This window comes from Eimeria acervulina, genomic scaffold, assembly GCF_000499425.1.
Source record: "Eimeria acervulina Houghton genomic scaffold, Eah_scaff487, whole genome shotgun sequence".
Lineage (NCBI taxonomy): Eukaryota > Apicomplexa > Conoidasida > Eucoccidiorida > Eimeriidae > Eimeria > Eimeria acervulina.
The window spans coordinates 1-12,500 of NW_013549771.1; the positions used below are offsets into that span (position 1 = coordinate 1).

The 12,500-nt window shown below is 57.8% G+C and overlaps 1 protein-coding gene across 1 annotated transcript in view; it reads left to right on the forward strand.

Moving 5' to 3' along the window:
- Nucleotides 1–50: 50 nt before the first annotated feature.
- Nucleotides 51–12,500, forward strand: part of EAH_00040250 (hypothetical protein, conserved) — a gene marked incomplete at both ends in the record, with an annotated part of 14,804 nt that continues 2,354 nt past the window's right edge. The window contains 15 exons of the mRNA XM_013395295.1: nucleotides 51–281; nucleotides 431–607; nucleotides 865–1,238; nucleotides 1,337–4,152; nucleotides 4,517–4,969; nucleotides 5,082–5,145; nucleotides 5,314–5,398; nucleotides 5,710–6,036; nucleotides 6,273–7,692; nucleotides 8,145–8,968; nucleotides 9,335–9,589; nucleotides 9,800–10,185; nucleotides 10,426–10,582; nucleotides 10,769–11,103; nucleotides 11,262–12,297. Of these exons, the coding sequence (XP_013250749.1) occupies nucleotides 51–281; nucleotides 431–607; nucleotides 865–1,238; nucleotides 1,337–4,152; nucleotides 4,517–4,969; nucleotides 5,082–5,145; nucleotides 5,314–5,398; nucleotides 5,710–6,036; nucleotides 6,273–7,692; nucleotides 8,145–8,968; nucleotides 9,335–9,589; nucleotides 9,800–10,185; nucleotides 10,426–10,582; nucleotides 10,769–11,103; nucleotides 11,262–12,297 (8,940 nt within the window). The remainder of the gene's footprint in view (nucleotides 282–430; nucleotides 608–864; nucleotides 1,239–1,336; nucleotides 4,153–4,516; nucleotides 4,970–5,081; nucleotides 5,146–5,313; nucleotides 5,399–5,709; nucleotides 6,037–6,272; nucleotides 7,693–8,144; nucleotides 8,969–9,334; nucleotides 9,590–9,799; nucleotides 10,186–10,425; nucleotides 10,583–10,768; nucleotides 11,104–11,261; nucleotides 12,298–12,500) is intronic.

Here is a 12,500-nt window from a genome sequence, read left to right on the forward strand (position 1 = left end):
CAGCAGCAGAGCCCTTCTGTTTGTTATTGCTGCTGCTTCTGATGCTGCAGCGGCTGTCTCCTGAGGGCGAGTTTGCTGTTGCTTCCCGGCTAGTGGAGGTGCAGCAAGCAGCAGCAGCTGCTGCTGCTGCCTTCTCATTCACTGAAATCCCAACAGCAGCAGCAGCAGCAGCACCTGCTGCTGCTGCTGCTGTCGCTGCGGGACCCAAAAGCGAGTTTCTGCTGCTGCTAAGGGAAGGCAGGAAGAGGCGCCTTGCTGCGATCTTCTCGCTTGCAGTGCAAGTAAGCTGCTGCTGTTGCTGCTGTTGTTGCTGCTGCTGTTGTTGCTGCTGTCGTCGTTGCTGCAGCTGCTGCAGTTGTTTCGGTGTGCTAGGCAGCTGTTCATTGTTCTGCTGCTGCTGCTGCTGTGCGGGTTGGTGTTGCTGCTGCAGTTGGCGGGAACAGCACCAGACAGCGGATCGCAGCAGCAGCAGCAGGAAGAACAGCAACAGCAGCGACAGCAGCAGGCGCCGCGGCAGCAGCTGCGGCTACTGCTGCTGCTGCTGTCCTGCTGGGAAGGATCGGAAGCAGCTGCAGCAGAAGAGTTGATGCAGCATCTGCTGCAGCAGGTACGAGACACCCTGACAAGCAGTAGCAGGAGCACCAGCAGCAGAAGCAGCAGCAGCTGCAGCAGCAGCAGCAGCAGCAGCAGCAGCAGCTGCAGCAGCAGCAGCAACGAACGAATAAAAGATAAGTAGAAATAAACAGAGACAGGGAAGCAAAGACAGAAGGAGACACCGAAGGAAGCCGAAACAAAAGGGGGAGATAAAACCTGTTGCTGCTGCTGTTGCTGCTGCTGCTGCTGCTGTTGTTGTGGTCCTTTCAGGTGTTCCCGGCTGTATGTGCAGCTGGCGCTGCTACGCCTGATGGCGACAGCAGCAGCAGAGAGAGCGAGAGCTGCTGCTGCTGCTGCTGCGCAGGAGCAGCGCCGCCTGGGAGGCACGGTAGGGCCAGCAGCAGCAGCAGCAGCAGCAGCAGCAGCAGCAACTGCTGCAGCAGCAACAGCATATGCAACCGACGCGTCCCTATCTCAGTGCTGCAGGCGACCCTTATTCGCGCCGTGGGGAGGCTCTTTGTCTGCTGCAAGAACAGCAACAGCAGCAACAGCAGCAACAGCAACACGAACAGTAGCAGCAGCAGCAGCAACAACAGCAGCAGCAACAGCAGCAGCAGCACGCTAGTGGCCTTTATAAGGTACGGGTGATTCGTATATTTTTTTGCTCACCATCTGCGCGTCTTTCTGTCTTTTCCTGCATTTGCTGCTGTTGCTGCTGCTGCTGCTGCTGTTTGCGTTTCAGGGCTCTGCTGCTGCTGCCGGGTGTCTCTGCTGCGGCGCTTGAAGAGGCAACGAGTCAGCTGCTGCCGCTGCTGCTGCTTGATGCTGCAGTTCCGACGGAGGAGAGCAGCAACAGCAGCAGCAGCAGCAGCAGCAGCAGCAACAGCAGCAGCAACAGCCAGGCACTGGTGCCAATGCAGGAGGCCCGGAGTATAGTGCTGCTGCGGCCTACAGCAGCAGCTGCAGCAGCATCAGCAGCACCAGCAGCAGCCTTTGCTGAGACGCACTGCTTAGGGGTCGCCTCTACTGCTACAAGTCCTGCTGCTGCCTTATCTGCTGCAGCACGGGGGGAAGCAGCAGCTGCAGCAGCAGCAAACCTCCATCTGCTGCCTGCCTGCTGCATCTGCGGCACCACCGCAAGACTCTCACTGACAGAAGCAGATGCAGCAACAGCAGCAGGAGCAACAGCAGCAATAGCAGCAGCAGCAGCAACACCAGCAGCCACAATCCTGACGTGCGGAAGCTGCGGCTACCCTTATATGCCAACGCCGCTGCAGATGACTGCAGCAGCAGCAGCAGCAACAGCAGCAACAGAAACAGCAGCAGCAGAGTCTCCACTGGCTATGCTGCTGCGGTGCTGCGCAGCAGCACGGGAAGATGGGCGTTTGCTGCAGCAGGAAGCATTCTTACCTCTGCTGCTGCTGTTGTGTTGCTGCTGCTGCAGGCTGCTGGAGCTGCAGCAGCAACACGCTCTGCAGCAGCAAGTGAGGTATCTGCTTCATTGCGTATTGCATAAAACAGCTTCCCAGCAGGAGCCTCTTGCAGCTGCTGCGGCTGCTGCTGCTGCTGCTGCAGCTGGGCTTCCCCCGCTGGGAACCGCTCCTCCTGCTGCTGCTGTTGCTACAGCTGCTGACGGCAGCATCAGGAAGGACAGTGTATTGCTGCAGCACGTGCAGCAGCAGCAGCAGCAGAGCAGCCTGAAGCAGCAAGCACTGTGTGCGCCGCTGCTGGCTTTGCTGCTGCTGTCTCCTGTCTCTGTGTTCTCCCCTGCTGAGCTGCCTTGCAACAGCAGCAGCAGCAGCAACGACAGCAACAGCAACAGCACCAGCAACAGTAACGAATGCAACACGGAAGCAGATGCTGCTGCTCCTGCTGCTGCTGCTTGTATCTCTGTCTGGCTGCTGCTGCACTTGGCCCTGCGAGCGAATTCCATATATGTAGATATGTGCTGCTGCCCCGAGAGCAGCAGCAGCAGCAGCAGCAGCAGCAGTGACGTTATCATTCGGATGTTAGAAACGCCGCAGCAACAAGCAGCAAAGGCTCCTCTGCTGCTGCTGCTGCAGTCTCCTGCATTGCTACTGAGGCTGCTGCCTCCCTTCCCAGACAGTTTGCTGCTGCAGCAGGAAGAAAAGCACCAACAGTTGCTGCTGCAACTGTGGGGTGAGGACGCAGCAGCAGCAGCAGCAGCACCTCCTGGAGCGCTGCTCCAGAAGCTGCGCCTTTGTCTTCTCCTCTCCCCCGTAAGCCTTAAAGCAGCAGCAGCAGCAGCAGCAGATGCTGCTGCTGCTGCTGGTGCTGCAGCAAACACAGCTGCCACCAATTCGCTTCTCACCAACGAAAAGCTAATCACTCCGTCGCAATGCAGCAGCAGCAGCAGCAGCAAGAACAGCAGCAGCAGCATGTGCCTTGGTGCTGTTTGGGTGTACGCGCCGCTGCACCTGCAGCCTTTGCTGCAGCAGCATTTTATGGCTGCGTCTTCCGAAGCAGCAGCAACGGCAGCAGCAACGGCAGCAGCAGCAGCAGCAGGAACATCATCTGTTGCTGCTGCGCTTGCTGCTACGAAGGATGCTTCTTTTACAGGAGACAGCGGAAATCTGCTGCTGCGCTGCACGTCTCTGGTGCCGCTGCTGCTGTGTGCTGCGCGTCTGCATCCTGGTGTTGCTGCTGCTGCTGAGCAGCAAGGCCTGCAGCAGCAGCAGCACCAGCACCTGCAGCAGCAGCATCAACAGCCAGTAGACAGATGCTGCCTGTACACCCCGTCACTGCAGCAGGCTGTTGCAGCGGTCCTCCACGAGCAGAGAGAACAGCAGCAGCAGCAGCAGCAGCAGCAACAGCAGCAGGAGGAGCAGCAGAAGGCCCTTGTTTCCTTTCTTCCTTACCGGGTGTATGTACACCCCAACGGAGTTGCAGCAGCATGGCTTGCTGCAGATGCTGCTCTGCTGCTTCGTGCTTTGTTTCGGCGGCTGCATGCAGCAGCAGCAGCAGCAACAGCAGCAGCAGCCGCAGCAGCAGCAGCAACAGCAACAGGGAACGGGGGTCGCATCATGTGGTTCAATGCTGCAACACCAGCACTGCTGCAGCGGCTGCAGCAGCTCACGCTGCTGCTGCGCTGCTGGGGTGTATCTGCAGCAGCAGCAGCAGCACATGCATGCGGCGGAGGCTGCTGTCTTGACAGCCTCTTCAATTTGTTCTGGCGCAGCAGCAGCAGATCGCCTGTTGGCTTTAGCAGCAGCATATACAGCAGCAGCAGCAGCAGCAGCAGGAGAGCTGCTGCTGCTGTCTTTAAAGGAGGGCTGCTGCTGCTGCTGCTGGGCTCTCAGCGCTACCGTCTGGTCTCCGGGGAGGTGCAGCAGCACTCGTTGCTGCGGCGCTCATTGCTGCTGCAGCGCAAACAGCAGCAGCAGCAGCAGCACCAGCACAACGCTGCTGCTGCTGCTGCTGCTGCCTCCGCTGCTACTGCTGCTGATGAAGCAGCAGCAGAAACGCAGTTGCTGCTCAACGTGCTGCTGCCGTTTCGGTTTGCTGTTGCAGCCTGGAAGACAAATATTACCCTTCTTCGTAGGCCATGCTGCTGCTGCTGCTGCCTCTGCTGCTGCTGCTGCTCCCGCTTCTGCTGATGGTGGTGGTGCTGCTGCTGCACCTGGTCCGGCTGCTTCTGCTGCTGCGCGTGTTGCTGTTGCTGGTGTTGTTTCTTCTTGTGCTGCTTCGTTCTTGCTGCCTGGCCTCTGCTGCTGCTGCTGCAGGTGCAGATTGCTGTTGTTTTTGCTGCTGCTCTTGCTGGTGCTGCTGCTGCTGCTTTTTCGTTTGCTGCGTGTGTTAATGCTGCCCTCGAAGTTATGCAGATGAATGATGCCTTTGTTGTTTTTGCTGCTGCTGCTATTGCTGATGCGGCGTGCTGCTATTGCTGCTGCTGTGCGTGCAGCGGGGCTGAGTCTGCTGCAGCAGCTGCCGCCTCTTGACGGTTTAATCTTTTATTTGCTGCTGCTGCTACCTCCATCGCCAGCAGCAGCAGCATTTGTTTCGAAGTTGCTGCTGCTGCACTACAACAGCAGCAAAGAAAAGGATCTCGGCGCTGCATGCAGCAACAGCAGCAGCAGCAGCAACAGCAACAGCAACAGCGGGGCCCAAGCCATTGCTGCTGCGAGCGACGAGGAAGCCTCTGCTGCTGCTTTGCTGCATCAGCAGAAGCAGCGGCAGCAGCAGCAACAGCAGCAACAGCAGCAAATTCTTTTCTTCGTTGTGCTGCGCTGCGCACATTACGTGGCAACCCGTACGCTGAAGCAGCAGCAGGAGCAGCAGCAGAAGAAGCAGCAACAGCAACAGCAGCAGCAGCAGGAGCAGCAAGCAGCAAGGCAGCTTCCCAGCTGCACTGGCAGTACCTCACGCCTTCCATGCAGCAGCAGCAGCAGGAGGATCTGCTGCTGCTGCATCTGCTGCTGTATTTTATGCTGCTGCTGCTGCTGCTTCTTGTTTTGTGTTTGCTGCAGACTCCCACGGCGACAGCAACACAGCGAAGCAGCAGCTGCTGCAGTGCGTCACCTTGTTGCAGAGGTAAGCAGCAGCAGCAGCAGCAAAGGAGCGGCAGCAACGCAGCAGCTGCAGCAGCAGCAATTAGCAGCAGCATCAGCAGCTAGTGTATGATTGGCGCCTGTAACCCCACAGCTAGAGGACGTGCTGCTGCTGCTTCTGTTGCTGCGGTCGCTGTTTCTGCTGCTGCAGCGGTGTGGATTTGCTGCAGCAGGAGACGGAGCTGCAGGCGGAGCCCATATCAATGACAGCGCTGGTGCAGCAGCACCTGCTGCAGGTGAAGTTGTTGCTGCTGCTGCTGCTACTCCTGTTCTTGCTGCTGCCGCTGCTGCTGCTCTTGCTGCTGTTGCTGTTGCTGACGCTTCCTTTGCCCTGGTTGTTATTTACTTGCCGCTTTTGCTGCAGCGCGATATCGGCGCTGCAGCAGCAGATGGAGCAGCAGCAACAGCAACAGCAGCAGCACGTGTTGTTGTTTGTTTGTCTCTCTTTTGCTCTCCCTTCTGTCTGCTGCTCCAGCCTATTTTTGTTTTGCTGCTGTTTTTTAATTTACTTTATTTAATTTTAATTTTAATTTTATTTTATCTGCAGGTCGTGGAGGTCCTGCGGCTTTGTCTTGTAGCCCCAAGCAGCAGCAGCAGCAGCAGCAGCAGTGCAGCAGCAGCAACTCTGCTCTATCGCCGCAGCTTCCTGCGGCTGTTCGTCCCGCCGGTGTCTCTGCCGCTGCTGCTTCGCCTCCCTGTGCTGCGGCAGCAGCAGCAACAGCAGCAGAAGCAGCAGCAGAAGCAGCAGCAGCAGCAGCTGAGCCTGCCGCCAGCACCAAACTCAGGAGCAGCAGCAAGTATAGCAGCTGTGCAGACGCTGCAGCTGCTGCTGGACGCAGCAGGCAGCGAACTTGTGGAGACGCGGGCAGCAAAGGTATGCTGCTGCTGTTGCTGTTGCTACTTCTGCTGCTGCTGCTGTTGCTGCTGCTGCTGCAGCACATTCTCCCGCTGCGGCTTGTGTGGGGTTTGCTGCTAGGCCGAGGGTTTAGGGTTTATTAGGGTTTATGGTTTACTGTTTATCTCCCCTTCTCCTATAAACGCTGGTCTCTCTTCTGCTGTTGCTGCTGCTGCTGCTTTGCTGCTGCTGCTGCTGCTGTTTTGTGTGTGCAGCTGTTGGGCTTTCTAGACCTCTGCAGCGGTGTAGCTCAATGTTCGCTTTCAGTGCTGCGGTGTATATACAGCTGCGTTGCTGCCTTTTCTCCTGCGTCTTTGCTTCGATTCCTTCCCTATCTGCTGCAGCAGCTGCAGCAGTATGGACTGCATGCAGAGCAGCAGCTGCGCCGCTGCAGCAGCAGCTCCAGCAGCAGCAGCAGCAGCAGCAGCAATGGTGATAGGGAGAGGTCAGTCTGCAGCTGCAGCAGCTGTGCTGCAGCAGATACGATGTACAGCGAGTTGTGGGGTTTGCTGCTGCTGCTGCTGGCAAAGGCTCAAGATGCTGCAGCAGCAAACGAGCAGCAGCTTCCGCTGCTATGTGCTGCTTTCGCTTGCACGCCGGTGCTGCCGCCGCTGCAGCAGCTACTGCCAAGCGACCCTGCAGCAGCAGCAGCAACAGCAGCAACGCAGCAATGCAGCACCAGCAGCACCAGCAGCCTCCTATCGCAGCAGCAACCCAAAACCCCTTTGCTGCGGTTGCTGCAGTTTTACTGCTTGCTGCCTGCGTTTCTGCTGGAGCAGCAGCAGTGGCGAATCCTCAGCAGCAGCAGCAGCAGCAGCAGCAGCAATGGGTGGTGTAGCGGTGCCTCTTCTTGGCAGCTGGAGGATCTGCAGCAGCAGCTGCAGCAGCAGCGCAGCGACTACTTGCATGCGCAGCAGCAGCTGCCGCTGCTGCTGCTGCGCTGCTGCGCCGTGGGGGTGTTTCTGTGTAGCAGCTTTCCTTACTTAACTCGCTTTGCTGCTGCTCAGTGTTTGCTGCAGTTGGTGCGTTGCTGCAGCGTGCCGCTGCTGCTGCAGCAGCAGCAGCAGTTGTTGCTGCTGCAGCTACAGCAGCAGGAAGCGCATGCCCTGCCTTCGGAAGAGCAGCAGCAACAGCAGCAGCTGCTGCTGCTGCTGCAGAAGCTACTGGGGGCCCTCATCAACAGCTTGCAAGGGGTAATGGTAGAGCTGCTGCACTCTACCGATCCTCTAGCTTTGTGCTGCTGCCAGATCTTGGGGCATCTCGAGCCTTTCAGCAGCAGCAGCAGCAGCAGCAACAGCAGCAGCAGCAGCAGCAAGGTGCCATGCTCCTCAGCAGTAGCAGATCTGCTGCTAAAAGGGACAGACGGTGCTGCTTCAAGCAGCCAGCAGCAGCAGCAGCAGCAGCAGCAAGGAAAGGGCAGCAGCAACAGCAGCAGCACGCAAGCTCGCCGCAGCACCAGCAGCAGCAGCAGCAGCAGCAGCAGCAGCAGCAGCAGGTGGCAGATAGCAGCAGACGGGGCACTAGGAGTAGTTTTGCTGCAGGATTTGCTGCTGTCCCACCTTCATTTGTCTGTTGCAGAAAGAACAGCACAAGAGCTGCTGCGTGTCTTGGGCCTCCACCTAAATTCAAACCCAGGTCTGCTGCTGCTGCTGCTGCTGCTGCTGCTGCTAATGTTCCTGCTGGTGCTGCAGTTGTTGTTCCTGCTTCTCCTGATGCTGCTGCTGTTCCTGCTGCTCCTGCTGCTGTTCCTACTGCTCCTGCTTCTGCTGCTTTTCCTGCTGCTGGTGCTGCTGTTCCTACTGCTGCTACTTCTGCTGCTGTTTCTGCGGCTGCTCCTGCTCCTCCTGCTGTCCTTGCTGCTCCTTCTGCTGCTGGCGTTGCTGCTGCTTCTGCTGCTGCTCCTGCTGCTTCTGTGGTAGCAGCGGCGAAATGCTGATGCTGTTGCTGTTGCAGCTGATGCTTTTGGTGCTGATGCTGCTGCTATTGCTGCATCTGCTGCTGTTCCTCTAAGGCGGCGTGCGGTTGTAATGATGATGCTGCTGCTGTTACTGATGCTGCTGCTGCTGTTGCTGCTGCTATTCTTTCAGGTCGCGCTGCAGAGGTGTTTCCGCGCATGTATAAAGCTTTTGTGCGGCAGCAGCAGCAGCAGCAGCAAAAGCAGCGGCAGCAAGAGGAGCAACAGCAGCAACAACAGCCGCAGCAGGGGGAGGAGCAGCAGCAGCAGCAGCAGCAGCTTGCAGGAGACAATCCCTTTGCTCTCAACTCCTTCCGGGGCTTTCTATGGGCTCAGCTGTTTCGTTCAGCAGCAAAAGTAGCGCTGCTGCCGTACGTCAGCAGCGCATACAAACACTGGACAGGCAGCAGCAAGACCAGTAGCAGCAGCAGCAGCAGCAGCAGCAGCAGCAACACCAGCAGCAGCAACACCAGCAGCAGCAGCAGCAGCAGCAGGAAGACCATAAGCAGCAGCCAACACAGAAGCGGCAGCTCTGCTTCAGCGGAGACGGGAAGAGGCAGAAAACGCAAAGCAGAAGTTGCTGCAGCAGCAGAAGCAACAGAAAGAATAACAAACGGCAGCAGCAGCAGCAGCAACAACAACAACAACAACAACAGCAGCAACGGCAGCAGCACTCTTGCCTTGTCTGTCAACTCTCCACTGCAGTCGTTTGTGCATTGGCTGCTAAATTCCCTCGAGCAGCAGCAGCAGCAGCAGCAGAAGGAAGGTAGCAGCTCAGCCAGCAGCAGCAGGAGCAGCAGCAGCAGAAGCAGCAGCAGCAGCAGCAGCAGCAGCATCCGCATTCAGATCTTCCGCGCATGCGATTTGGCTCTGCTGCACCTGCCGTTTTGCCTCTCCTTTTTGCTGCCGCATCTGACTGAAGCATTTCTCTCTTCAAGATGTACCGCCCCAGAACAGGTGCTGCTGCTGCTGCTGCTGCTGGTGCTATTGCTGCTGGTTTTGCTGCTCGAGTTCGTGCTGCTGCTGCGCTTGTTGTTGCTGTTCAGTGCTGCTTCTGCCCTAACTGTTGCTGCATTTGTTGGTGCTTACTGCTGCTTCTGCTGCTGCTGCTAGTGCTGATCTTGCTGTTGTTGCTGCTGTTGTCGTTGCTGCTGCTGCTGCTGCTAGCCCCCTTATAAATGCTACTGGAGTGCTGCGTTCAGCCGCTCGTTTGCTGCTGCAGTTGCCGCTGGTGTTGCTGCAGCACTTGCTGCTGCAGTTGCTGCCGCTTCAGTTTGTTGTTGCCCAGTCCTGCTGCTGCTGCTGCTGTTGTTGCTGCTGCAGGCAGGAAGCCTCCTTTGTGAGCGGCTGCTGCAGCTGGTGGCAACAGAACTGCAGCGCAATGTAGGAGCCAACAGCAGCAGCACAAGCGGCAGCAGCAGCAGCAGCAGTAGTAGGAGCAGCAGCAACAGGCCGGTAGCAGAGGGAATCTCAGTTGGTGACACGGAGGCGCAGCAGCAGCAACAGCAGCAGCAGCAGCAGCAGCAGAACGAACAGCAGCGAAAAGCAGCTGCTGCAGACAGCGCGTCAACGATTCAGGTTTGCTGGAGTTGCTGCTGATGGTGCTGCTTCAGCTGCTGCTGCTGTTGCTGTTGCTCCTGCTGCTGCTGTCTCCGTGGTTGCTGCTGCGGGTGCTGCTTCTCCTTGAGCTGCTGCTTCTGCTGAATGTTTGCTGCCGCTAGTCGCAGTCTATTGTGCGAGCTCGCTGCTGCAGCTGCTGCTGCTTGTGCTGCTGCTGCTGCTGTTCAGGCTGTCTTCTCGCTGCTGCAGAAGCTCTCACGCTGGCGACGGCAGGTGGAGGAGCAGCAGCTGCCGCTGGTGTTGCAGCGGCAGCAGCTGCTGCAGCAGCAGCTAGCAAAGGTTCAGACTCCAACAGCAGCAACAGCAGCGACAGCAGCAACACCAACAATAGCAGCAACTGCAGCATCTCCTTGTGGAGGTGCTATGCTTAACGGCAGCAGCAGCAGCAGCAGTGGCAGCCCCCAGCAGCAAGCTGTGATACAGCAGCAACTGCAGCAGCTGCAGCACCAGCAGAAGCTGCTGCAGCATCAACTGATTGCTATTAAGAGCACTCTTGAGGGCCTCGACCCGCTGCTGCTGTCTCGTGCTGCTCTTTCCTGTGGAGCATACGCGAGGTTCGTTGCTGTTGCTGCTGCTGCTGCTGCTGCTGCTGCTGCTGCTGCTTGCTTGCTGCTGAGCTCCAAAGTAACGTGGCTGCTGCTGCTGCAGCAAGATGCAGTTCGGCTGCCTCGGCGCCTGTCTGTATGGTCGTGTAGTTATTGCTGCTGCTCCGCTTGCTGCTGCTGCCCTTTCTGCTGCTACTGCACTTGTTGCTGCTGCTGCTGCACTTGCTGCTGCTGCTGCTGCTGCTGCAGGGCTTTATGTTTGGTGGAGCAGCACATTGCTCGCGATTTGCTGCCGCTAAAGGACCTCCACCGCCGGCTGTGGGGGGCGCCAGCATCAGCTGCTGCAGCACCAACTGCAGCAGGAACTGCAGCAGCAACAGGTAGTGACATGACGGATGCTTGTCTGGTGTTGCGGTTTGTGCTGCTGCTGCAGCAACTGCTGCTTTTTCTGCTGCTGCTGCTGCTGTTGTTGTTGTAGCTACGTATCTTACTGGTGCTGCTCAAATGGGTGCGTACGGCTTCCTCCCCACACTGACTCTGGTTTGCTTCTGCTGCTGCTGCTGCTCCTGGCGCTGCTGCTGCTGCTGCAGAGGACGACGGATACGACGAGGTGTCAGTGCAGCTGCTGCTGCAGTCATACAGAGGCCTCAAAGAACGAGATTTGCTGCTTGCTGCAGTGGAGTGCTGCCGCGTTGCTGGGGTGTACAGACAGCGTAGCAGGCTTGCTGCTGCACCAGCAGCAGCAGCAGCAGCATGTACCGGTGCTGCTGCTGCTGGACCGGAGAAAGACCCACAGCAGCATCAGCAGGCTGTGCTGCAGCAGCTGCAGCAACAGCTGCAACGGCAGCAGCAAATTGCACACGTGGAAGGCTTTGCTTTAGAGTTGTGCTGCAAGTGGAGACGAGCAGCAGCAGCATACAGCAGACGGTAAGACATCGTTTGTTTGTTTGTTTGTTTGTTTGTTTGTTTGCTTGTTTGTTTGTTTGTTTGTCTCTCTCTGTCTCTCTCTCTCTTTATATATATATATATATATATATATATATATATATGTATATATATCTGCTGCTGTTGCGTGTTTCTGTCAGTCTCCTTCAACTGCAGTGCAGCAGCAGCAGTAACAGCAGCAGCAGCAGCAGCAGCAGCAGCGCGTTGCTGGCGTTCTGCAAGACGGCGTTGGCAGCAGCAGCTGCGGAGTCGTCCCCCCCATCTGTACGAGCAGCAGCAGCAGCCGCAGCAGCAGCAGCAAACTCAGCAGCAGCAGCAGCAGCAGCAATTTGGTGTGGGCTCTTCCGTTGCATGCGCAGAAGCGGCGGTGGTGTTGCTGCTTGGCCTCAGCCGCACGAAGTGCTGCGCTTGCTGCAGCAGCAGCAGCTGCAGCATCTGCTGCTGCTGCTGCCGCTCCCCGCACCCACCTCCTCGCAGCAGCAGCAGCAGCAACACCAACAGCAACAGAGAATGCAGCAGCTCGTGCAGCAGTTTAGAGATTGTCTCTGTCGCTCTGCTGCTGCAGCAGGAGGTGCCTGGCAGTGGGAACAGCGGCGAGAGCAGCAGCGGCTGCTGAGCATCGCTGACAGTGCTGCTGCTGCAGCAGTAGCACCTGCTGCTGCTGCTGCTGCTGCTGCGGATGCTGCCTTCACGGAAGGTGATTTGGGTGCTGCAGCAGCCGCAACAGAAGCAGAGCTGCAACAGCAAAGAGGCCTATGGGCAGAGGCAGCAGCAGCTTGCTGCAGCCTCAGCAAGTGGAATGAACTTCCTGCGTTGCTGCAGTCTGCTGCTGCTGCTGCTGCTGCACCCTCTGCTACTGCTGCTACGTCCCCACAAGCAGCAGCAGCAGCAGCAGGTGACAGCTGCACGGCGCTGCTGCCTCAAGCGGAGCCGACAGAAAGCAATTTTCTGCTGCAGCACGCTCGTCTGTTGCTGCTGCTGCGGGGCGTGGTGCAGCAGCAGCAGCAGCAACAGCAACAGCAGCAGCAGCAGCAAGGCTGCGTCGGGTGTATGGTTGGATCTGAGCTGCAAGAGGCCATGCAGCAATCTCTAGGGCATGTTGCTGCAGCACTTAAAGATTCTTTGCTTCGCGCTGCTGCTCACCTCTCTCACCTCCATATCTACGCGGACCTTGAGGTGCCGCTGCTGCTGTTGCTGCTGCTGCTGTTGTTGTTGTTGCTGCTGCTGTTTTTGTTGCTGCGGCTGGTGCTGTTGCTGTTGTGACTGCTGTTGCTGCTGCTGCTGTTGCGGCTGCTGCTGCTGCTGTAGCTGTTGCTGCTGCTGTTCCTGTTGCTGTTGCAGTAGCTGCTGCTACTGCCGTAATTGCTGCTATTGTTGCT